This window comes from Populus alba, chromosome 19, assembly GCF_005239225.2.
Source record: "Populus alba chromosome 19, ASM523922v2, whole genome shotgun sequence".
NCBI classification, from domain to species: Eukaryota; Viridiplantae; Streptophyta; class Magnoliopsida; order Malpighiales; family Salicaceae; genus Populus; species Populus alba.
Genome location: NC_133302.1, coordinates 22,097,556 through 22,123,422, shown reverse-complemented (window position 1 = coordinate 22,123,422; position 25,867 = coordinate 22,097,556). Strand labels below are relative to the sequence as shown.

Genomic DNA, 25,867 nt, shown 5'->3' with positions numbered 1-25,867 from the left:
GACTTTCCAACGATAATTTGGAAAGATGATTTGGAAATTTCAACAGTGTCAAGCACCGTAGGAACAGCAGTTAATTTACATTTATGATGATATTATGGTTGTGATGGATGAATACTTATTGTGATTTTAAGATATAAAATGACTAATAAGCAAGCTTTATTGCTCACCAACAAATCAAGTTCATGAGAGTGCAGGCTCATCAGACATGTTCTACATTTTTTAAATCGCACACACATGAATTATGCTATCTTTTATTTTTATTTAGTTTTTTTAAATGGGTACTACTCCTGTTATTATATCTCCATTTATGATATTTATTTTTGAAATAGAAATAAACTAAGAAATGGCTTTTCAATTTCTATGTAAAAAGCAAGTCAACATTGTCAATGTCTACAATATTTGTCGCATCTTATGATTTCCAATGGGAAAAGAAATTATTGATGAACTGGAATTCTCAGATTTAAATATTCGATGAAATTAAAAAAAGGACCCACTCCTATAAATACCACTGCATGCAGCCTCGGATCTCCATCTACCATAGCAAACCATTAATATTCTGTATCTCTTGAAAACACACCATGACGTCCTTACAGCACAAACCATTCTTCTCAATCTTTCTCCACGTCCTGATCATCGTGCTCCTTCACATGTTCTACTTCTCTTCTTTCTTTGTTCTTGCTGATCACACTCCCTCTAAAACTTCGATATTTGGTACGGCTACTAGTGCTGCCAATTCAAAAGTTGCTGGAGGTAATATCAAAGAAGCTGAGGCTCTTCTCAAATGGAAAGCAAGTCTTGACAACCAAAGCCAATCTCTCCTTTCTTCTTGGGTCGGCATCAGCCCTTGCATGGATTGGATTGGAATCACTTGCGACGGTTCTGGAAGTGTCGCCAATCTGACCTTCCCGCACTTTGGTTTGAGAGGTACGCTTTATGATTTCAACTTCTCATCCTTCCCCAATCTTTCCGTTCTTGACCTTTCGAACAATTCAATTCATGGAACCTTACCATCACATATCGGTAATCTATCCAAGCTTACTCAGTTGGGCTTATGTTATAATGATCTCACCGGAAATATCCCATCTGAGATAGGCTCCCTGAAAAGTATCACTGTTTTAGTTTTATGTAGAAATCTTTTTAGTGGCTCCATTCCACACGAAATTGGAAAGTTGACGTCTCTTTCCCATCTCTCATTAGCTGTGAATAATCTCACTGGTTCGATTCCTTCCTCTATTGGAAATTTGAAAAACCTATCCATTCTCTTTCTTTGGGAAAATGAACTCTCTGGTCACGTTCCTTCAGAAATAGGACAACTTAAATCTCTGGTGTCATTGAGCTTGGCTAATAACAAACTTCATGGCCCATTGCCCCTAGAGATGAACAATCTCACCCATTTGAAGCAATTTCAAATGTCTGCCAATAAATTCACGGGTCATTTGCCACAAGAGGTATGCCATGGAGGAGTATTGGAAAATATTACCGCTGCCAACAACTATTTCTCTGGTTCCATCCCGAAAAGCTTGAAAAACTGTACCAGTTTATACCGAGTGAGACTTGATAAGAATCAATTGACAGGAAATATTTCTGAGGATTTTGGCATCTATCCACATTTGGATTATGTTGATTTGAGTCACAATAATTTTTATGGCGAGCTTTCTTTGAAATGGGGAGATTGTCGTAACATAACGAGCTTGAAAATCTCGAACAATAATGTTTCTGGGGAGATACCAGCAGAGCTCGGGAAGGCTACTCAATTACAATTGATTGATCTATCCTCAAATCACTTAGAAGGAACCATCCCAAAAGAATTAGGGGGGTTGAAGCTCTTGTACAACCTCACTCTTAGCAACAATCATCTTTCAGGTGCCATCCCCTCAGACATCAAGATGCTTTCTTCCCTCAAAATCCTTGATTTAGCATCTAACAATCTAAGTGGATCGATTCCAAAACAACTTGGGGAGTGCTCAAATTTATTATTGCTGAACCTCAGTAATAATAAATTTACAAATAGCATTCCACAGGAGATAGGCTTTCTGCGTTCTCTTCAGGATCTTGATCTTAGTTGCAATTTCTTAGCTCAAGAGATACCGTGGCAACTTGGGCAACTGAAAATGTTGGAAACTCTGAATGTCTCTCACAACATGCTTTCTGGATTGATTCCGCGCACTTTCAAAGATCTATTAAGCTTGATAGTTGTGGATATATCATCCAATAAGCTACAAGGCCCCATTCCCGATATCAAAGCCTTCCACAACGCTTCATTTGAGGCATTAAGGGATAATATGGGTATATGTGGCAACGCCAGTGGTCTCAAGCCATGCGATCTTCCAAAAGGCAGCAGAACTGTTAAGAGAAAGAGCAACAAGCTTGTTATTTTGATTGTACTCCCTCTTTTAGGAAGCTTACTCTTAGTGCTTGTTGTGATTGGAGCTTTATTCATTCTTCGCCAAAGAGCTAGGAAGAGAAAAGCTGATCCAGGGAATATTGAACAAGATCGAAACTTATTCACGATATTGGGCCATGATGGGAAGTTATTGTATGAGAATATCATTGCAGCTACCGAGGAATTCAATTCCAACTACTGTATTGGCGAAGGAGGATATGGAATTGTTTATAAAGCAGTGATGCCAACAGAACGGGTGGTTGCTGTGAAGAAACTTCACCAGTCACAAACAGACAAGTTGTCCGATTTTAAAGCTTTTGAAACGGAAGTTTGTGTGTTGGCAAATATTCGACATCGAAATATCGTGAAGCTGTATGGATTTTGCTCACATGCAAAGCATTCTTTTTTGGTTTATGAGTTCATAGAAAGAGGAAGCTTGAGAAAGATTATAACTAGTGATGAACAAGCAATAGAGATGGATTGGATGAAAAGGCTAAATGTTGTGAAAGGAATGGCTGGAGCTTTATCCTATCTTCACCATTCTTCCTCTCCTCCGATCATTCATCGAGACATTACCAGCAATAATGTCCTTCTGGATTTGGAATATGAGGCACATGTCTCTGACTTTGGCATAGCTAGAATGTTGATGCCTGACTCATCCAATTGGACCTCATTTGCAGGTACTTTTGGATATACTGCTCCAGGTGCGTATAGCTTTACTTCAACATTAAATTCCTATAATAGTATGTTTTTAGCTTATAATATAAATACATAAGTAATTTTTTTTCTATTTTATTTCTATCAACTATGTGATAAAAACACAACATAACCATTTTTTTGTTTTTGGCAGAGCTAGCTTACACGATGAAAGTGACTGAAAAATGTGATGTCTATAGCTTCGGAGTGGTAACAATGGAAGTGATGATGGGAAGGCACCCGGGCGATCTCATCTCCACACTCTCATCAGAAGCAACTTCCTCGTCATCTTCGACGCCACCGATTTCTCAACAGACATTGTTGAAGGACGTGCTTGACCAACGCATCTCGCTTCCTAAGAAAGGAGCAGCAGAGGGTGTTGTCCATATCATGAAGATAGCACTTGCATGCTTGCATCCCAATCCGCAATCCCGACCTACAATGGGAAGAATTTCTTCAGAGATTGCAACTAAGTGGCCTTCTCTGCCAAAGGAATTTTGCACAATAAGTTTGGAAGATCTCTTCTCACATACAGTTAGTGTGGTCGACTGACCAGTTTTTTTGTGGGGTTTAACTTCTTCTCTTCAACTATAGATTGGAGCAATAAATTTTGTAATTTGATGTAGACGATGTGCATGGGTTGGCTTTTTTTTATTATTATTTTAAAGTATGTCAAAAAATACCTGTTATGAAAGATAAGTGAAACAACATTAATTAATTAAGAAATGATCCTTGTTTCGGTTTTGAATGTAGAAAGAGCAAGATTAAAACCCATATATAGTCCTTTCTACAATTCATTATGATCTCCCCATCAGTTCCAGTAAGTGGCTTCATATTTCCCATCCTGATCATGTGCTTCGTTATACATTCGTCATTTTTGCTTGTTCTTGAATCATTTCTTCCTAAATAAGCTGATAAATATATTAAAAAATATTTACTGATTGTGATAAAATATATTCAAAGAACCACTGGTTCGAGACTATTGATATCGAAAAATCTCTCTTTTAAAAGTCTTAGATTTGAGACTATTGGAAAACAAAACAATATTTATTTCATCCCTCTCTTTGGTTTTTTTTCATTTTCCTTAACTTCTAAAACCTTCCTCCATTTTTATTTTTTTTTAAATAAAAAACTAGAAATGTTTGGTGATGGTTACTTTTTAAAATATTTTTTATTCATAAATATATCAAAAAATTATTTTTTTTTATTTTTAAATATTATTTCTAATGTTAAGTCTGAAAAAATAAAAATAAAATTAATTTTAAAAAAAATCAAAAAATCATGAAATATAGAGGCTACATGTCAACCCCAATGGGCTGGCTTTAGCCCATTTTGTTTCTTGGATAAGGCTTATGTGGGTTCTAGCCAATGGGCTGGCTTTAGTTTTCTTTTGGTTTATTCAGCATTGGCCGTGGGTTGTGTGGTGGACTGTGGGCTTGGATTCTCTTTGAAGAATATCGGGCTATAGCTTTATCAATCTGGGCTAAATACTTTGGGTTGTATCCATGGGTTTAATCGGTTTGGGTCAAGTATATACTGAATCAAGAACAAAAAAAAAATAGAACCTCTACTGTTTAAAGAAATAGAGCTTCGTATCCTTTTTTTATTGAATTTCAGCATCTTATTTTCTGTTTAAAGAATGACATCAATTTTTTCATAAAATAATTAGGAATTGAAAATTAAAAATATAAACTAAAAACAATGAGGATAATTAAAAATAATCCAAAAGATAAATTAAGGAAAGAGTACATAATAAAAATTAACTTTTTATATAAAAAAATATTTTAAGTGTAATGTCGTTATTTTTATATACATAACTAATTTTTTAAACCTAGCCTGGTTCCAGCTTCGAGTCGACCCGCCGAGCCGGGTTTTAAAATTATAGCATATTCAATTGTGTCAAGAACAAAAGCATTCATAGTTTTATTGAACAATTTGATTCACTTATCAAGGTCCCTTAGCTAATGAAAATTAAGTTTGAGATCCCAATTTGAGTTCAATTGAGAAGATTGTAATTTTAAGCGATCAAATTTAATTTTTACCAAGTTAATTCATTGAAATCAAGGGAAAAATCGCAAGAAAATTAAAGTTTTAGGGTCAAATTGAAGATTTTTGCAGCTCATGACTAGTTTGTAGAAGACACTGAACTCTAGGGGCTTAATTGGTTGAAACCTGAAGTGAAATTGAAAAAATTGAAAGTTTAATGATCAATTAGGGGTTAGATTGCATAAATTCAAGACCAAGAACTAAAGTGCAAAAAGTGCTAAAATTTGAGGTTCAAATTAAAGTTCAACAAGAGCTAAATTGAAGTTCAGCAAGGGCTAGATTGAACTAAATCAAAGGTTTAGGGCTAATTAGGGGTGTAATTGTACAAATGCAAAAGCTAAAAGACTCAACTAAAGTTTGACAAAAATCCCTTATTTAACCAAAAACAATGCCCTTTTTGTATTTAAAAAAACAAGAGAAAGAGAGAGGACCAGACGACACGCTGTCTAGTCATTGTTCATTGTCTTCCCCGATTTTGCTCGAGAATGTTGCCTAGGTGGCTACTTTTCAGGTACATTTAATGTCTCATATGTCCACAAAAATTGACAACATAGGCCCAAAATAGTCACCTGACATCTCTCTATCCCTGAATATGGTCCGTTCAGGCATATTATCATCAAAACAACCTTGGTACCAGTCTAAAATACCCAACTAAGGCAACCTTGAACTGTCAGATTTGACAGTTCATGATGCTTACTTTGAACCAATGGTTGGGACTTGGGATCCTTACCAACCGAATTAAGAGCTGAAATTTTTCTCTTTTGAAGACAAGAATACCCTCTCCCACACCTTATAAATAGGGGTGGATTTAATGGCTTGAGCAGGAAAAAAATCGGGTTGAAAGTCGGCCAAAACCAACCCCTCTACCCCCTGTTTCTGCATTTTTTTCTCTCCCTCTCTCTCTTTGCCGTTCCAGCCACCAACCAGAGCCACCACCAGCTCCACCACAGGTAGCTAGCCCAACCACCAGCCGACCTCCCTCGCTCCTAAAACAGCCACCGTTTCTTCTTTTCTCTCACTCCTGCAAAAGTCTTCCTTTTCTCCCCGTGAACGACTCCAACCACCATTTCTGGCCGTAACGCCGCTAGAACCACCAGCTAAACCTCTTGATCATGGTTGAGACTCCTGCTTTAAGTGAGTCGCTCCTTCGTCAACCTCCATTTTCTGCAACCATTTTGGTTGATGTCAACTACTGTTGACGTTCTGCAGAAAATAACAATGTTACCCTTTCCATTTCATGCCAATGGGATTTACGTGCATAAACAAAGATTAATTCAATACAGAAAGCATGTAGAAGTGAACATTTTCCATTGCCAGCTCCGAAAATCAAATGCGTGGAAATTTTAAGAGGGATTCACCACTCTGCAATCCATTCTGATCTCTCCATCGCCAATGAGAAACATCATATTTCCCATTTTATTCACCAAATCCACAAAATATTTCGTATCGAAACTTGTTGTAGTTGAATCAAACGGTTTCCTAACATCGTCTCCTCCACTTCGTGGGCAACATGAGCTCAAAGAGGTAGCAAAATTGGTGTATATATCAGTTTCATTGTAAATTCGATAGCAGAAAGCGACTCACCGAGCAAGTCCAATTGAGTGACTAGTTGAGAGGACAACTAGATCATGAAGGTCCAGTCCATGAGATTGGTAGCTACAGAGAAGCTGAGAAAAGTTGAAAAATGGAGGGGGAAGATCGCTGTTCGCGTCATTTTTGCTTGTTGTTCTTGTATCATTTCTTCCTAAATAAGCTGTGGGTGTATGATGTACATTGTTCTTGAAAACAATGTACATATCAGTGGAAAATCCATGATTTCAACACATTTATGGGTGAAAACTTTGTGAGGGCACATGATTGAGCACTTGTCAATAAACATTGTGTCATTTGATCTCACGATCTTAATAAGGATAATGAATAGAGGCTAAGGAACAATGGTGGCTGAGGAAACAGAGGGTCATTCTCCTTGTCTAGCCAGGACCAAAAAGGTGAAAGAGAGATGTTTAGAAAAAAAAATTAATTAAGCAATTAATTCATATCATTTGATCTCTAACATCATATAAGAGAGTTCATAAATTCCAACAAACATATATGCATCACTTGACGAATCACCACTTCCAACTATATTTAGTACAGTTTGTTTCAAGACTCCAAGTTGATATGCCATATTCAGATGCCATCAAGGAGCTTGATTAATTCGTTCGATCGATTAATGGTGTCTCCCTGCTACAAATTTTAGCCCTCCTAACCCTGCTTTGCCTAACAACAATGGTGGATGGTGCAATCCTCCTCTCCAGCACTTTGATATGGCTGTGCCTGCTTTCTTGCAAATTGCTCAATACCATGCTGGAATTGTTCCTGTAGCATTTAGGAGGTAAATCTTGCTTGCAGATTATTTACAATTTTCCTTATGTTTTTCATTTTATTTCAATTAAAGTTAGGATAATCTTTCTGCCATTAACTAATGCATCTGCCACTATAAATATTTAAGCTTGGTTAATTAGTGGGCATTTAAGTGCTTCTTGTTATACAAACTGAGAGGCAAACGGGGGCTTTTGGTGAAGGTTTGGGAGAGAAGATTAAATAGCACCATTTTGGCTGGCCTTTCACATATATATTTATCTCATTCAAGATCAGTATTTTACACTTTCCGTTGTAGTCTTAATTGCATTAAGATGAGATTGCTACATAAATACTGTTTTACATTGCCAAAAAGTATTGAATTTTCTAATAAATTTCTTTCTCAAATTGGAATATTTATATTCATTTTCCACTCGTATAGATGGATCCAAGACATTTCCTTTTCCATTCAAATCAAACCCAACCCAGACATTTTCACCAATGACGCATGATAATTGCAATTTTGCATCTGGCAACATCTAATCAAATAAGTAAAAAAAAATAAAATTCAAAGCTCATTTGGTTAGTCATGAACATTAATCAAAAGTGAGAGCAGCGACTCATTTTGGCAATTTTTGACCCGGGATTTCAAAAATCAACCCATGCAATAAGCAAAGTGATGAATCTAAAATTAAAGATTAAAAAATAACTTTCAAATATCTAAAGAACAAAAAAATACTTCCCCAAAAAAAATATGAGCCGAGGTTACTACCTAAGTCCATGTTAGGCACATGCCTAGCCTTATTTGGCATGCTATCACAATTAGTGCCTTGCTGGGTATGGTGCCCAGCACCCCTAAAGGTTTGGGCACACACCTTAGCCTAATGATTATGGGCTCAAATATTGTGTTTAGATTTATTTTCTACTGTTAACAGGTTTAGGCATTGAGCCTAACAATCTTTTAAGAATTTTTCTAGGATCTAACTTGGATTTTTAAAATTTTTATATATTTTATATTGATCCAATACATATTACATTGAATGAAATACAACTTCAAATACTATATTAATATATAGGGATGAAATGACTCATCAACCTCTTCTATCTACAAAATAATAAAATTCATGGGTTATAAAATACTCCATAAATTCTCTAAATTCTAAATTCACAATCTTCATTTCTCCGATGTATACATATTTTTTAAAGTTTATCTAAAATATAACTACATTCTCTTTATAATACCATTATACTCTAAGAGTCCGAGCTCTAGATTCACATTTTCTATTCTACATTCTTTAAAATACAATTGCACTATCTCTACAAAGATACCTTCAAGCTCTAGGTTCACATTCTCCAAGCTTTGAGTTTACATTATTTATTCTCCATTATCTAAAAATATCATTGCATTCTGTTTCAACAAAGATATTTGTTTAAATATCTGAGAGTCATTTATTCATTATAAAAAAAAAAAAAAAAACTTTTTACATGTATTAGCTATCTACTATTAGTCATATCTGACTTACCAAGTATTAGATATCTTTTACCAGTCATTTTAGCTTATCAAACACTAGCAACTAGTCACCTTGATTTCTCACCTATCAGTCGCTTTGGCTACCCACACAAGCTACAAGCCACATTGACTAAAGAGAATAGATCGAATAACTAAAACTAAGTGATTAACTAATTATTAAATATATATAAACTTTGTTACTAACTTACTTGAATTTTCAGGTACATTATCCCAAAGATAATTAATTCAGAGAGACAAAGTAATAAGTAGGCTAACTGGACCTCCTCTTGCCATGATAATTTTCAGGTACATTATATTTTGATATGTATATTTGTTGTGGAGAAGGTATGACAATTTTTAAATAGAGAATTCCTTACGAGCTAATTACTTGACATGCCAACAAACAAATCATAGCTGTACTCAACTCTCTATGTATTGTTAAGCATTAGAATTAATCATCTCATTATTATTATTTCAGGACTAAAAAACACAGAGATAGAAGGATAAAAAATAAAACATTTTTGAAAAGAATAAAGAGATTTATTCCAAAACCATCTCAAACATGTTTTTATTATTTTTATATTTATTTATTTATTTTTATCTTAAAACACCAATCCACTATACATCGTATTATTATGGAATGTAGTGATGATATAATTGCAAATGACAATCCAATTTGTCAGTATCTCGCCTGCTGTTTTATTTTATTTCCTGTTAAAAGTATAAAAAATCTCATGAGACCAAATAATTGTTCCGATGTCTAACCTAACAATCTCCCCGCTTGATTGAGTTTGATATGTTAATGTGACACCCCATCAACCACTCTTTTTTTCTTTGGGAAATTATCATTTGAGAGCTCAGTTGTTATTTACTTTCAGAACATGTTTGTTTCAATAGAAAAGCAATAAATAAGTTATACTAAAGTTATTAAACATGACTTGATTTAAATTTTAAATTATAAGATAGACGAGTTAATCTAATATCCGTTTTAATAATGTTTTATAAAAAAATAAAAATAATTTTTTATTAAATTTGTCAAATCAACTTCAATTTAATTTAATTTAAAACTTAACCTAAATCAAGTTTTAGGTTAAATCACCAGATTAACATGATGAAGCAGTCGGAGTTTAATAACATGCAAGGTTTGAATTAATTATCATGAATGTACGTAAGACTTAATCACAATATATATATAAAACTTAATATTATTACATAAAAATTGACTGATAGTAAAGATGACACTTTAAATGGTTATCAATCCAAATATCAACTCGAAATAAATGGATAATTTTTAAATTTTAAAAAATTACATATATCCCAAGTTAATTATGTACTAAATATAAATATAGGATTTGGACTTGGGTTTCAAATTTGGGTTATGAATACTTGAAATTCTATCAGGTCAAGTTCGGGTATAAAAAATACAAATTTATTTGTGTATCAATAGCACAGATGTTTGGGTTAGGTTCGGGTAGTTATTTTGGTTTCAAGTTTGGGTATGAATAATACGAAACCTGATCTACAGGTATCTATTATCATCCCACCTAAAAATAAACGAACAAGGGGTGAACAAAAAAATCGATAAACCAATTAAAATAAGAAAATAAAAAAAAAAATTGAACCATGAAAAAAAATTGATTATAATATTTTTAAAATAATATTTGGTTTGGTTTTAATTTTATAAGCTTAAAACCAAAAAATCTCAACCGAACCAAATTGGTATAGTTAAAAATAAACCGAATTGAATTGAAAAACTAAACCGAATTGAAACCAATCCCATTAGAAAATCCAAAAAAAACCCCAAAAAACAATATAATTTTTAGTTTTTAATATAAGATAATTAAACATAATCGAAACCAAACCAAACCAAACCAAAATCGATCAATTTGGTTTTGAATTTTAATATAAAATAATCGAACCAAACCAAAATCGGTTGGTTGGAACCGGTTTTTGTTTAGTTTTGATTTTATTTTTTATATTTTATAAAATTTTAATTTAATTATTTTTATAAATAAAAAACAAATCAAACTGAACAAAAAATGATCACTCCTAAAAAGAACTTGTTCGGCTTCCACCTTCTACCCAAACAAAGCCGTAAATTTGATGTCCCCTAATTTGGACACAATTACAATTTAATCCCCGAAAAACGGAAGAGAGTCAAAGCTTCCTTCCCATCACCAACAGCAACAGCATCAACGCCAGCACTCCTTCCTTTTCTACATTTCCTTTTCTCTTCCATTTATATATAAATAAATATCTCTCTCTTTCTCTCATTCTCAATCAAAGCAAACAGAGTTGCAAAGAAAAAAAGGGGCATAAACAAAAACAAAAAAACCCCTTTTAGTATTCTTTTATAGATAGATTTCAGTTATCAAGAATTGCCAAAGGTTTCTATTTCTCTAAGTTGATCTTTAATTTTAGTAACAGATCTGTGGTATTTTTTTTTCTAATCCATTGTTAATTCTTGACAGTCTCAGCTGCATTGATCGCATTTTGAAAATTTTGGATCAAATTATGAGTTGAATCAGGTAGTGGGTTTTTGTTTCTGTATTGAATTACAAATGTATTGCTTTCATGGGTTTTTCTTTTTATGCAAAATCTGAAATGGGTTTTCTTTCTTATGCACAAATGTGTTGATTGTATTGAGGTTTTGGGATTTTGATAGATCTGGATCAAGGAGATAGAGTGATTTTGAATAGAAGTGAAAATGAGTGAGGGCCAGAAATTCCAGCTAGGGACCGTTGGGGCTTTGAGTTTATCAGTGGTTTCGTCGGTTTCTATTGTGATTTGCAATAAGGCTCTCATTAGCACTCTTGGCTTCACTTTTGGTGAGTGTTTATATTTGCATACCTTCTCCTTTTAAGCATAATGTATTTTGTTTGCTTAGATTAGATTTTATTTTTGTGAAGTTATGATTGTTACGTTGTTGAATCACTTTTTATGTTGCGGTATTCAATATTTATTCAATATAAATGTGTCTTTTTTTAGAACATGATTGTGGATAGTTGGATGGGGAGTCTGCTGGTTATATTAGATGCCAAAATTCATTTTAAAAGGACAAGTTTTATGATTATGCATGGATGGTAATTGTGTGAGGTCATGAATGATGGAATAGGCGACCATATGCTCGTTGTTCAGAAATTATGGAACGGATAAAAATGGTGTTTTTTTGTAAGTAAAAGCTTAAGACCACATGGTCTTCATCATTTAGTGTAAATTTAAAAAACTGTTTATGATTTGTCAAGTTGTATTGTTTCCAATGCATCTTTGTAAGGTTTTACAATCAATTGATCATGGACACATAGCGCATAAGAAGTCAATCTTATTAGTTACTGATCATCAATTGATGTTTTATAGTGTGGGATTTCATTTGGTGACTGTATTATCTGATGTGTTCCAACTGCAATATGATGCAATGAAATGATGATTTCATATATTCTTGCCTTGCTTCTTTCCTTTATACTCGGATGCAAGCATATGGCATATAATCACTGGCAGTTTTTGATGATGATAGTAAATGGGTGGAAACTCTGTATGCGGTCATTTTTCTTTAGATGTGCTTGATTTGAATTATCATCACTATTTTTGTTGCTCAGCATTTTATTTTTTCTAACTTTCGCCATCATTTATACTAACTTATTTTTTGGCAAATGCAGCCACAACATTGACAAGCTGGCATCTTCTGGTCACGTTTTGCTCTCTTCACATGGCATTATGGATGAAATTGTTTGAACACAAGCCTTTTGATGCAAGAGCAGTAATGGGATTTGGCATCCTAAATGGGATATCCATTGGACTTTTGAATCTTAGCTTGGGTTTCAACTCAGTTGGTTTTTATCAGGTATGCTGTCTTCTCTGTGCCAGACTTGTGATCTGGTATGCATTTTTCTTCCCAACCACTATGCTATTATGTATGATCAGTGGCATGGAATTTGATTTACATACTCTATCATTCTTTGACTGTAGCATCTTGATGCAGTAGACTAGAAAGTCATTTTAAGTGCTTTTGTGTTTCAGGGGGGTGGTAAACAGTAAAAAAAAAAGTGCTTAATACTTTCCTGTGATTTAAATGAGACCAGGTTGTTGTTTATTAAACTCTTCCTTGTAAAGTATGAATTGACTGTGGATAGGTTGGGTTTCCCTTTGCAGCATCTTGATTTGTTGACATCTATTAATATCATATTTAGTGAAAGTCCTTTGGTTGACCTTTTTTTCTGTCATATGTTAACTATTGTCCTGTCCACTTTAATCCTTGATGCTAGGTTTTCTTTTCCCTTATAAACCATTTTGGAGCAATAGCTTATGAAAATTTATTAACTTTCTTTTCCCCTTTTTTAGATGACAAAATTGGCTATCATCCCATGTACTGTTCTTTTGGAGACGCTTTTCTTCCGTAAGCAATTCAGGTCAGTCTGAATTATTGAGTATATTGTTTATTGAGAAATTTTTAGGCCTGTCACTAATGTAACTAATGTTGTTTTCATAAGTTATGTGACAACAATTTAATTTTTGATGCACTTGCTTAAGTTGTATATGTGGTTACTCTTGCCTGCTGTACTTGTGATACTGCAGTCGGAGTATCCAGCTTTCACTGACCATTCTTCTTATGGGTGTTGGAATTGCAACTGTGACTGATCTTCAGCTCAATGTCCTGGGATCTATCTTGTCTCTGCTTGCAGTCCTTACAACCTGTGTTGCTCAGATTGTATCCTTAGCTGAAGTTCCTTTGCTAATTGCTATTTGATTTCTTTTTTTCTTCTTTAAGATACCTTATTTAGTCGTTTCAATGGTAAGCAAAAGAAAAGGAAATATATAATAAGCGCTGTACTGTGTGGCTACCATCCCTTCATTCTTAGGGAAGTCTGTGTCTTTTGTTTTTTATTTTTGTTGTTTTGTTAAAATCTTAACCAGTGCATTTCAGATGACCAATACCATCCAGAAGAAGTTCAGAGTCTCTTCAACACAACTTCTGTACCAGTCTTGCCCCTATCAGGCATTAACCTTGTTCATTGTTGGCCCATTCCTGGATGGGCTTCTGACTAACAAAAACGTTTTTGCTTTCAAATACACCCCTCTAGTGCTGGTGAGAATTGAGGAATACTTTAACCTCTTTCCTGGCATTTTCTTTGTTTTCTTGCTTCTGACCATTTTCTGTGCATTATGTGGTTGCAGTTCTTCATTGTTCTATCCTGCCTGATCTCTGTCTCTGTGAACTTCAGTACTTTTCTGGTGATTGGAAAGACATCTCCGGTCACCTATCAAGTCCTAGGACATCTGAAAACATGCCTAGTTTTGGCATTTGGCTATGGTCTCCTTCGTGATCCATTCAGCTGGCGCAACATTTTGGGAATCCTCATTGCAGTGGTTGGAATGGTACTGTATTCTTACTGTTGCACCCTTGAGAATCAGCAGAAGCAAAATGAAGCACCAGCAAAATTGCCTGAGGTAATTCTCTTACCTCTCTTTCATGTTATGAGTGCAAAGTCAGTTAGTGCTTGTAAGCTTTTTCAGACATCTTATGCTCTCATATTTTGAATGGGTTTTAGGTCAAGGAAAGTGAAACTGATCCTTTAATCAGCGCAGAAAATGGAGCTGGGATCTTAGCTGATGGTGGCGTACCAAAAGTAGTCCCCTTGTGGAACTCAAACAAGGACTTGGATGCATAAACATTCTCATTTTTATAAATTCATTTACTCTAGATCAAAATCTGGAAACAAAACTGTCTCAGCAATGAAGATGTTGCTGGCAAGGGTGTATCACATAGCTGGAGTTGTGGTATTCTGAGATCGTTGCATCTATTATATCAGATAAAAGAGTTGAACAAACATGTCATTAATATAGCAGTTTTGGCTTAGTTTTGTATGAAGCGTGCGTGGGCAATGGTATGATACTAGGATTTGGTTTCTTAAATGTATACTTTTGTTACAGCAGACTGCAAAATTTTTACTATTTGTTCTCTGGTTGTATTCCTATTCATCGGTGAAGAAGAACAAATACATACCTTGTCCTCCCAAGTTGCCAGGAAGTCAGCTCTTCTAGTGCTTCTGAAACTTTCTACCTTCATTAATGCTTAGAGATCAATGAATTGCTTCTGAACCCAATTTTCAAAGGAATGTTGAAAGAAACTAAGAATGGTCAATGCATGCATGCCATGGTGAATGGCTCATCACACTTCTTGGCCAATGTTGCTCTTCTTGACAGCTTCATTAATATTTCTAGTTTTGGTGAACATTAATTAAGAGCTTAGGCATTGATTATCATAAGAACCTTGACATGGTCTCAGATACACTTCATCAGTCTGAATGTGAATTAATCGGTAATTGCACCTCTTAAAATGAGTCTAGATTCATCAAACCTTGCAACAAGCCCCCCAAACCTAATTGTCACGGAGGGGAAAAGGAAAACAGAGGAAGAAAGAGAAGAAGCAAAAGTCATCAACAATTCGAGGGAGTGGTTTTTCAATTATAATTGGCGGCAGGCATTTTGCTGGGGATACTTGGAATATAGAAACCTGTCCGCAACTAGATGTATTGTAGAGTGTCGCTGAAGGTCAAAGGTCCCATATCTAGGCACCCAATTCCACCAAGGGGCCAGAAGCCAGTAGGTCAGAGCCCACTGTGCTTATATATATATATATATATATATATATATATATATATATATATATTATTAAAAAAATTGATCGATAAAAAATATTTTTTAATAAAAAATTAACTTAGCTTTTAGAAAAACATTTTTAATTTATTTTAAGAGGAATATATTTTCTAAAGAGTTGCAAAAAATTCAAAAATATCTTATTATTTGTTGATTTTATCAAATTTGATTTTCAATTTTTTTATTGTTATATTTTTTTTAATTTTTTCTCTTAAAATTTAATTTGATTTGATTTTTATATTAACTTTCACTCTCATTTTTTTTTTATTATTTGTTTTTATCTTATTATTTTTTTAATTAAAATTTTTATCTATCAAATTTGGTATTCATTCTTTAAATTGAAATTCTTTCAATTACATCATCCTTAATTTTTTTATCTGTCATATTTTATCTTCATTCTACTAAAATTAAATTTTTTTAATTTCATCTTTCAACTTTTTTATTTGTCATATTTGATCCTTATTTTTTTAATAAATTTTAAAAAATAATTTATTTTCCAACTCATTTTTCAAGACATGACCAAATATTAGAAAATATTTTTCAATATTTTTTCTACAAATTACCTTTCTATATAAATTATTTAAAAAAAAATATTTTTTTGCAAGCAAACAAAACCTTAACATCATTGAACTTGTAAAGATGAACTTTTTTTTATATCAAATCTGATTGAGATAACATGTGGCTATAGCGCTGAGCTGAGTCCATTATATGTAAAGAGGTGTTTGGAATGAGGTTGAAAAGATTAAGGTAAATTATTACAAAAGTAATTATTATAAAATCAAATTTTAAGAGTATAAAAATTGATTTTAAATATGTTTGATGTATTTATAAATTTAAAATTACATATCAGCAGAAAAAAGGGGGATTAATTTAATTATTTGTAATGATAAAGAGAAAGGAATATCTATCATATATCATTTTTTAAAAAATCTAACCTTCCATTAACTTAACTAAATAAGCTTAATGGTTGATATTCAAGCTAATCATATCGATTTCATAAACATGACAAATCTATGGAAAATCCCACGTTTAAGATACCAATATCCATGAAAATACAAGGATTAAATATGGAATTTTTTGAACAAGAGAGACTATCTTATCAAAGTCTTGAAAGCACAAGGACTAGACTATAACATCCTCTACATTCTTTTTCTATCTACACTTAACGGTTTGATAAGATGATTGAAAGTCAAGAGTCGATCGAGAAGAAGCCTCGTGGCTAAGAGGCAGAAGATACTCAGCCTATCAAGAAGTCCAACTTTAGGTTAAGGAGCATGCTAGATGTTATTAGCTGGATTGGGACAATCATTACATTTTTTTATTAATAAATATTTGTGATAGTTTATAATCTTATAAATTTTAAAAGTAATAATACTATAATTTTTTAATAATATTAAAATTTATAAGACTCGGTGATTTAATTTTTTTTTTTAAATTTAACCAGTTAAATTATATCTTTTAAAGTTATCATTAATTAAAAATATACTTAAACTGATTTAAATATTTATAATTATTAAAAAAATAAAACTCAGAGTATTAGCTACCGTGTTTTTCTTTGATAGACAGCAAGTTTAGGCAGGCAAAGGTGAACATTACAAACTGTGATACGTTACTTAGGGTTTGCCCTATGGCAGTCGACAATAATAATTTGATGGAGTAATTAATTAATTATCTCTTTGGATGTCAAAATTAGAGCTGTGAGCGTAAAGCTGTCTGGATATTCAAAGAAATTGACTTTTGTGACGTCCATATCCAAAAGGTAATCCCTAATGAAGAGTGCAAGTAACCATTTGCCGTGTAAAATATTCTATGGGCATGAGACTTATTTTGGATCCCATGCTTTTTAGTTTTTTTTTTTTTAATTTGCATTCCTCTTTTTTAAGGAAATAAATAAATAAACTTTCTAGATGAAGAGTGCTCCAATTAATATTTAATTAACTATGAGGAATGTACCTCAACTGATTAAATTCTATATTTACTTTTTAGAGATTATAATTCGAGTTTCACAAACTATATAAAATTATTAGAAGCTTATATAAATATTAGTTTCAGAATTAAAAGATTAGTAAAAATACAAATAAAATAAGACACAAAGAAAGAGATGGCTGCAGAGATGACAACTTGCATGCATGCAAGATGGCACGGCCAAGCTAATCCTATGATTTTATGACTCATTAAAGCGTCATTAATTAACGTTATGATGACACATTAAGCTCATTGATTTAGATACAGTGAATAAATATTATAATTACTAGGTACCCATATGATTAAGAGGATATGTTATTTTTATAGGGAAATGTAATTTTATTTATGGTAATAATAGTATATCATTATTATTATTATTATGATTATGATTTTATAAAATTCAAATAAAGATGAAAATCAAATTTAACATAATGAAATTGGATTCGAGAATTAAAATACATAGTAATTATTGAGATTTTGAGTAGCATTTCATTAAGTCTTTTCGATTTAGGAATTCTTCATTAAATACATTGAACTTCCTCTCTCGATCGGTTATCCATAATAGAAACTTTAATTTATGAGTTTCAATTCTAGAAATTAATCTCTTATAATTAATTACTTATCAACGTTGCAGTGGGTTATGCCACCGACGTCTTATTTTATTGATAGAAGAATATTCAAGACCGCAATCAGATATCAAGGCCATTATTTAATGAGAGATGTAATATATTTATCACTTGAAATATTAACACAGCTATAAATTCATTCTTGATTCCTTATATATCATTGAACGAACTTGTAGCTAACATATAAAAAAAAAAAAACAAATTGAGGAATCTTGTTGGATAACTTAATTGATCAAATCTTGAATTTGCTTTTTTATGATTATGAGTTTGAATTTTTTTTAAAATCATTAGAAATTTACATTATCATTAACTTCAGAGTTCATGAAATTAATTGAGATATATATATAAGTTGATCCAGTAAAAAATATTAAATAAAAAAAATTTATCAAAAAAAAAATTATGAATATTCAAATCTAGATATTGAGCATAACATTTCTAAAGCTTAATTCTATACAAAACCAAGTTTTATTTTATATCTCTCTCTCTAAACTAAATTAATTTTTCTCCAATAATTTAAAAAATAACAAATATATTTTTATTTGATACTTGTCTAAAGAAATAAAGGAAGACTCGTAATTATACCAATTCTAGAATATTTATACTGTTAAATAACAACAACATGTGGTTATGTTCCCTCTTGCATAAATGTTTTTTAAGTTAATATTTTTTTCATAAAAAATCAACAAACAAACAAAAACTGCTTGGAGTAAATGCAAACGAAACATAACAAAACAATCCAATCTCTCTCTTTCAAATCCTTATATCTCCTTCTTTATATTTATATTACCTCATAATTGTTAATTAAACCCGTTATATGATAAATCTAAAATAAAATTAACTTAATTATTTTAAAAAAAATTAAAAAAATTAATTTAATATATATTTTTTAAAAAAACAGCCTGCAAGTTATTAATCGGATCTAAATAAGTTTTCATCGGATTTTTAATAAGGCCAAACCAAATCAATTCTTCTTTCTAATCAGAATCCAGAGCAGCCCGGTTCTAAATCGATTCAACTGGCCGTATATCACTCTGTCTTATAATAATAATAATAATAATAATAGTATTAATATTTCTCCTTCTTTACTTTTTTTTCACTTCCTTTCCGTCGCATCTCATCTGACTGACGTGCAAACAAACGACCTGTGAATCAATAAATCAAACCCACACACAAACATCGTATAAAAAAAACAAAAAATTCCAAAGAAAACCCAAAGATATTAAAAAAAGAATCCTTTCTCTTCTTTTGTTTTTTTCTCTCTTTTCTGGTTTCTGGGTTCTTAAAATTGTTCTTTCCTCATCTTCTGTGTGTAAATAATAGTAGCAATAACAATTCAATTTCAATCCTGAAAAAAGAAACCTTTTTCTCTCTCTCTTACTAAACTAGAAGGAAAAAAAGAAAGCAAAAGAAAAAAACGGCAGCAAATGATATGATCCTGTCAAGCAAGAAGAAAATCTCTTCTTTCAAGAAATAAATCTGCGGGTTTTGTTAGAATTTCAGTTTTAAATAATGGGTGATCTTCAAGTTTGTGACTTTCCGACTGAAAACGGCCATCTTCACCAGAATCACCACCAAAACGATCATGATCATCACCATGGTCTTCTGGGTTCGGGTCAAGACCCGGTTTCTCCTTCTTTTTCTTCGAATCCGGATCCTTGGTCAATTGTGGAAGAGAATTGGGAGAGAGCAGAGGAATTTACGAGAGAGATTGTTTATAGAATACACCCAACTGTAGAATCCAATTTCAAGAGGAAACAAGTAATTGGTTATGTTCAAAGACTCGTTAAATCCTCTCTTGGATTTGAGGTTATATTTTAAACAATCCCTTTCTCTTGCATAATTTCTCTTTTTGTTATTTCTTTTTTGATGTTTTTAGTGGTTTTGTGATGTGGGTTTTTGCTAAAATTTGTTTCTTGGGGTTAATGTGGGTTATTTTGGTGATTATAGGTGTTAATGTAGTTATTTCACCATAATTTATTGTCTTGTTCCTGTCTTTTATTATTATTATTATTGCTAGGAGGAATAGGGTTATTTTGTGAATTTGTTTGTATTGTGAAAGTTGAGTTCCAATTGTGAAAATTTGGGATATTGAAGTGTATGGAGTAGTGATGTTATAAACTGTTTTTGTGTTCGGAAATTGTAGTTGGTTAAGGGGTTTTTGGTGATATAATGCTTTCAAGGATTGGAAAATGGAGTTTAGGGTGAGAGTTTTTTTTTGTTTTGTTTTACGGTAATGATTAGTGATTTTACAGTATAAAGGAAGATTAGGTGGTTTGCGTGAATGAGCTCTTTGCAGAGTAATGTTGTGGACAATTTGATTGACTGAGGTAGATACTAATCATGATGATTAGGATTGCAGAGGTATACCTATGTTCTTGTGTGTAGCTAACTGGGTTTTGTTTGTGAATAGCTGAAATGTATGGTATGAGTGCGAGTGTTCATTGATGTGGTGGGGTGATCCTCGGATCTGTTGAAATCTGGATAGTTAGTAGTTGTAAAGTGACCTTTAATGTTTCGATTCTGATCTTGATTCCTGCAGCTGAATCTGGAAGGGTTTATTACTTGAAAGATCAATTGAAATATTTATTACATCGACAATTTCTTGTTGAGATAAATCACACCCAATAAGTTAAGATTGGTATCTGTATATTCAATTGTCTGCACTGCTTTCTGAAATATCATGAGTTCTAAAAAGCACAGAAAAAGATGCAAAAGATATGACTACTCTTTGAAAGTGAAAATTGAGTTATAGTAGTGGCAGTCAGGATCTTAACGAGTGTAGGATAGTGATGTTATCAAAAGTGTTTGTGTTTGGATATTCCTGTCAATGATAGAGTTGTTGGTGATGTGGCGTTGTAATAATTTGATGAACATTCGTAGTGGAGAGATGGAGACAGAGCTGGTGTTTGTGTATGTTTTGTGATTGGAAGTATGAAGTAAGATATGGTGGTTTATGATTACGGACCCTTAGGCCTTTACAAGGTAATTTATTTTAATCCAATCAACTCAACATAAAATTCTAATCATGATGATTAGAATTCTTAGTGTAGGAATCAATGTGTTTTGTTTATGTGGCTGATCAGTTATTGTGATTCATGAATTGTAATGCAAGAATAGGTTAATGAGTATGAGTTCATTACAGAGTAAATTTCTCATCATGATTAGGTTGCAGAAGTAGATTTTCATTCTATGTGAGGTTGGAGTTGTACTGTTGTGTTGTTTGTCATGTTTGACATGAGTACAGGTGTTTAGGCATGTGGCAGGGAGGTCCTGAGTGAGTAAAAGCCTTGATGTTGCAGTAGTTGTAATGGGATTGTGAAAGTTCTGGTTCTGGTGCTGATGCCTAAAGCTTAAATTGAAATGATTTAGTTGGGATTTCAATTGTTGGTGTAAACATTATCACATTTTTAACTTTTCTCAGTTTAAGCATCACCCATTAAGTCAAGATTGGTATCTACCTACTTGATTGTGATTACTTTCTGCAATTAGTGTTTAATACATAGGAGTTACAGTTAATTTCAATGATGTGGATGCTAATGGGATTTGTACCCTTTTCTGGTCATTCTTTCTTACAGGTGTTCCCATATGGGTCAGTTCCTTTAAAGACATATCTCCCTGATGGGGATATTGACTTGACTGCCATTAGCAGTCCTGCCATTGAGGAAGCTTTGGTCTCTGATATTCATGCTGTTCTAAGAAGAGAAGAGCTGAATGAGGATTCTACATTTGAAGTGAAAGATGTCCATTGCATTGATGCCGAGGTTCTTCTCATGCAGATGCCTTATCTTTTATTGCAGTTCTAATTAGTTTAAAGTAGAGAAATTGGTACTTTTGCAGAATGAATGTTCTAGTCACTTCCCTTGTTCCTTCACTTCTGGTTGATTCTGGGTTTTTGTTGGCAGGTTAAGCTTATAAAATGTATTGTACAGAATACAGTGGTGGATATTTCCTTCAATCAATTAGGAGGACTTTGCACCCTATGCTTTCTTGAAGAGGTATGATTCTTATCTTCATTGGCTTTCTGGATGAGTTTATGTATTTGTACTATAGTTGCAGCATTGAGTGCTTGAATTTGTCTTTTGCACTTATTTTAGGAAAGGTGAGTCTTAAATTAATTTATGTCTTCTAGCGCCATGCTCTGTTGTAGCACCCAGCTCCCTGATAAAATTAGGATCAAAATTTATGAGTGCTGTAGAATATGATTTTGGTCAAGTTTTGATTGTCATTTTAATATCACTTGTATGCAGGTTGATCAGCTTGTTGGAAAAAATCACCTCTTCAAACGCAGCATTATTTTGATCAAGGCTTGGTGCTACTATGAGAGTCGAATTCTTGGTGCCCATCATGGTTTGATTTCAACGTATGCTTTGGAAACGCTGATTCTGTACATCTTCCATCTATTTCACTGTTCCTTAAATGGGCCTTTGGCGGTAAGATTTAGAGGACTTAAACAGTGTGGATTGTGCTTGTGCATCTTCAATTGAAATATTGCCGTGTGCATGCAGTATCTCCATGTGTGCAAATTGCAGTGTTCTATGCATTCATGAACCATTGAATGTGCATGCATTTTCTGTAGGTTCTCTACAGATTTCTGGATTACTTCAGCACGTTTGACTGGGAGAATTATTGTATTAGTTTAAATGGACCAGTTTGCAAATCTTCCCTTCCCAATATTGTTGGTGAGATACTTGCTGCATTCTTTTTAACAAACTAGTTTCTGATGTTATAGATTGTTTGATGGATTCATATTTGTCTTATGCTTTGTCTCTTTTTGTGCAGCTGAGCCACTTGAAAATGGGCAAGGTAAATTGTTGCTTGGTGATGAATTTCTCAAAGATTGTGTTGATAGGTTCTCTGTCCCATCAAGAAAGCCTGAGATGAATTCACGGCCTTTTCCCCAAAAACATCTTAATATAGTTGATCCTTTGAAGGAGAATAACAACCTTGGGCGCAGCGTCAACAGAGGTTTGAAGCTGTCTCTTTTTCTCTTTTAACTGTGGCACAACAAGAAAGAAGAATTTGTATTGACTGGTGTACCTGACCTTGGATATGGATTTTCTTTTTCATCACATTGAAATTGTAAAATTTTCAGCGATGTCAAAACTGAGTAGTTTTAATTGTTAAACTCTGTTTTTCTACTGCTCATAGCATGACTGACCATCATGGCTTTTGCCCTGAGATTATTAATGGAATTAGCACCACTGACAAATCCATTGTTAGCACTACCTCCTCTACACTTTTGCCCTCATGACTACCATGGCTGCATAGCTACCTTAGATTCTTTTGTTGTGCTTACCTTTGGTGGAAGGTTTGTTCTGCATTGTGGCATAAAATCTAAGCTGTTTATCTTGTGCCAAAGGACAAGGGTAACAGATGACATTATCCTTCTGCTTCTTTTTTTTTAATGGGATTCTGCACAGTTTTAATAAATGACAATTTGTTTTGCTCCTGTTTGTTCGCATGTTGAGTCCAATTAAATGGGCACTTAAGAATGTTCGTGTTAGCCCATGCCAATGATTATGCTGTGGGTTTTTTTTCAGGCAATTTCTTTCGAATAAGGAGTGCCTTTAAATATGGAGCTCGCAAGCTTGGCCAAATTCTTTTGTTACCCAAAGAGAGAATAGCTGATGAGCTCAAAATATTCTTCGCAAATACTTTGGATAGGCATGGAAGCGACTATTGGACTGAAGTGGGAAATTCTGAATTAGCATCTGGTGCTAGAAGTTCTGATAACTCAGTATCACTGTCATCACATTCCAATACTTGCTCTGAAGATGACATACATCTGAAATTGAATGGTGGCTATGATAATGATACACTATTTTCTGAAAAATCTAATCATACCCCCCCTTTGCATTTCCCAGGGCTATCTGAAGGAAATAGAGAAATCCTTATAAATTTTAGTGCTGATGATGAAATGAGCTGCATTTTTAGGCCAGAACCAAAACAGAACCATTTTCAGAGTAGTAATTCAGTGTGTTCATGTACCAAGCATGAAGGAATAGCTCCATCTGTTTCAACAACCCCAAATCCTGCTGATAATGTCCCGGAGAACCTATCAACTACTCGAGTAGAAAAAGACTTTGCTGGCATTAATGGAAACTCCCAACCTTTGAAATCCTTGTTGGGACTCAGAGGGGATCACAATGGCCACTTACAAAGTTTGGCATATAGTCAGTATTGCCATATGCATGCTGTATCTGCACCTTTACCACCCTGTCCTTCCATGTTGCCTCTGTCAGAGAATAAGAATGGTTGGGAAACCGTTCAACAGTCCCTACAATTGAAGCAGAATGGTCATTCTCAAATGAACACGAACTATGTTTTTGGAACACAACTCTATTGTGTTAACCCAGGGGGACCATTTAGAGCTGCTACTGATTCTGAAGAAAAGAACAAACGACGAGGAACAGGAACATACATTCCCAACATGGTATTTCCAAGTGACTATTATGCTCTGTGGCATTTATGCTTTTTGATGATTGTTGGCATGCCATCCATTTTTATTTTTATAGATTCCAGGTCTCATAGTTTTTCCTTGCCTATGATTTCGCAGAGTTATCACTCAAGGGGGGATAGGCTGTCCTTGGGAAGAGGGAGGACTCAACCACAAGTATATCATGGTCAGTTGCATAAATATGTCCATGACAATGGTTTGCCTACAACTTTGCAGGAGAAGAATCTCTCTGAACATGGCCATGATCTTTCAGAGGCCGAATACCCACATCTTGGTAATGGGAAGCCTGTGCCAATAGAGGCCCACCATTCTTACCCTTCTGTATGGGGATCTTCCAATGCCAATGGTTCCTCCCGTGCATTTGTGAGAACTGATTGTGGTTCTCGGGGCCTTCAGCATCCTGAAGGGCCTCCTTCCACGTCAGATTTGGAGGTCCTGTCATGCCCTGGGACCTCAGCTACAAGCCCTGTCGCATCAACAGCCAAGGACCTCGAGATTTTAGAAAATGAGCAAGAAAGGTAAATAGACTTTCCTAGAATCTGTAAATTTTCATTTTCAATAAAAAAGAGGATAATTTAAGGGTTTTTCGTTTTTAATATTTTTTCTTTATAGAAGGTGGTACTTTATTAATACCTCATCATCTGGATTTTAGGGCTTTATTGCAGCAATATCATCTTAAAGACAATGTTCATTTTCCTCCACTGACTCAATGAAGGATTTCGAAGCGTAGATTAACTGAAGATAATGACTATAGATTCTAATGACTATCCAAGATTCGGTGAAGACTTCTGTTTTGCTTTTCTTCTTCACCTTTCGTTGGGAGATTGAGGTCATTCTAATGTAGAAAACGACTATTTTTGTCCGCCATGATGGTTTTCTACGCCAACTCTGTGTAACACCGGCTTTTGTTTCTTAGATCTTATGTTTCCATTTAAATGCTTGTAGGATTTGGAGGTAGTCTAACAGAAAAGGTTTGTGTAGATATCTTTTCAGTGAATATAGAAACATCCGAATATCAATTGTTGATGATAAATTTCAGCTTTGCAGTGAAGACTAGTGGATATTTGAATGCAAGTTTTGGTCTCCAACTGAGGAAACTTTTGAATTTGCCCCGTGAATACCCCATGCCAAATACCTACAACATGGAGTGGGGAGGACACAGAATTACCAAAGTTTTTCTTTTCTTTTCT

At 33.7% G+C, this 25,867-nt stretch overlaps 3 protein-coding genes across 4 annotated transcripts; all 3 read left to right on the top strand.

The window, feature by feature from the left end:
- The first annotated feature begins 547 nt into the window (after positions 1-547).
- Positions 548-3,796, top strand: LOC118044209 (uncharacterized). Its single transcript, XM_035052417.2, has 2 exons — positions 548-3,087; positions 3,234-3,796. The coding sequence occupies exons 1-2, from the start codon at positions 579-581 to the stop codon at positions 3,629-3,631; spliced, it is 2,907 nt and encodes a 968-aa protein (XP_034908308.1). The 5' UTR covers positions 548-578; the 3' UTR covers positions 3,632-3,796.
- A 7,365-nt stretch (positions 3,797-11,161) lies between these two features.
- On the top strand, positions 11,162-15,000 carry LOC118044207 (UDP-xylose transporter 3). 2 transcript variants are annotated; one of them, XM_035052416.2, is made up of 9 exons: positions 11,162-11,362; positions 11,447-11,503; positions 11,623-11,803; positions 12,632-12,816; positions 13,314-13,381; positions 13,548-13,680; positions 13,897-14,058; positions 14,148-14,420; positions 14,522-15,000. In XM_035052416.2, exons 3-9 carry the CDS (start codon positions 11,683-11,685, stop codon positions 14,639-14,641), a joined length of 1,062 nt encoding a protein of 353 aa, XP_034908307.1. In that variant the 5' UTR covers positions 11,162-11,362; positions 11,447-11,503; positions 11,623-11,682; the 3' UTR covers positions 14,642-15,000. The 2 variants fall into 2 exon arrangements, with proteins under 2 accessions (XP_034908307.1, XP_034908306.1); XM_035052415.2 differs by having other exon boundaries at positions 11,163-11,362; positions 11,641-11,803.
- Positions 15,001-19,288: 4,288 nt separating this feature from the next.
- Positions 19,289-25,751, top strand: LOC118044206 (uncharacterized). The gene is made up of 9 exons (XM_035052414.2): positions 19,289-20,026; positions 21,796-21,981; positions 22,123-22,215; positions 22,468-22,650; positions 22,797-22,899; positions 23,000-23,185; positions 23,761-24,653; positions 24,777-25,195; positions 25,330-25,751. Exons 1-9 carry the CDS (start codon positions 19,730-19,732, stop codon positions 25,388-25,390), a joined length of 2,421 nt encoding a protein of 806 aa, XP_034908305.1. The 5' UTR covers positions 19,289-19,729; the 3' UTR covers positions 25,391-25,751.
- The last annotated feature ends 116 nt before the right edge of the window (positions 25,752-25,867 follow it).

Excerpts from the sequence above, each read along its gene's own strand:
- LOC118044209 (XM_035052417.2), top strand. The coding sequence starts at position 579 with ATGACGTCCTTACAGCACAAACCATTCTTCTCAATCTTTCTCCACGTC. Across the intron at positions 3,088-3,233 it reads TTTTGGATATACTGCTCCAG|AGCTAGCTTACACGATGAAA; the intron begins GTGCGTATAGCT and ends TGTTTTTGGCAG.
- LOC118044206 (XM_035052414.2), top strand. The coding sequence starts at position 19,730 with ATGGGTGATCTTCAAGTTTGTGACTTTCCGACTGAAAACGGCCATCTT. Across the intron at positions 22,651-22,796 it reads CCTTAAATGGGCCTTTGGCG|GTTCTCTACAGATTTCTGGA; the intron begins GTAAGATTTAGA and ends CATTTTCTGTAG. Across the intron at positions 25,196-25,329 it reads TTAGAAAATGAGCAAGAAAG|GGCTTTATTGCAGCAATATC; the intron begins GTAAATAGACTT and ends TCTGGATTTTAG.
- LOC118044207 (XM_035052416.2), top strand. The coding sequence starts at position 11,683 with ATGAGTGAGGGCCAGAAATTCCAGCTAGGGACCGTTGGGGCTTTGAGT. Across the intron at positions 11,804-12,631 it reads CACTCTTGGCTTCACTTTTG|CCACAACATTGACAAGCTGG; the intron begins GTGAGTGTTTAT and ends TGGCAAATGCAG. Across the intron at positions 14,421-14,521 it reads CACCAGCAAAATTGCCTGAG|GTCAAGGAAAGTGAAACTGA; the intron begins GTAATTCTCTTA and ends AATGGGTTTTAG.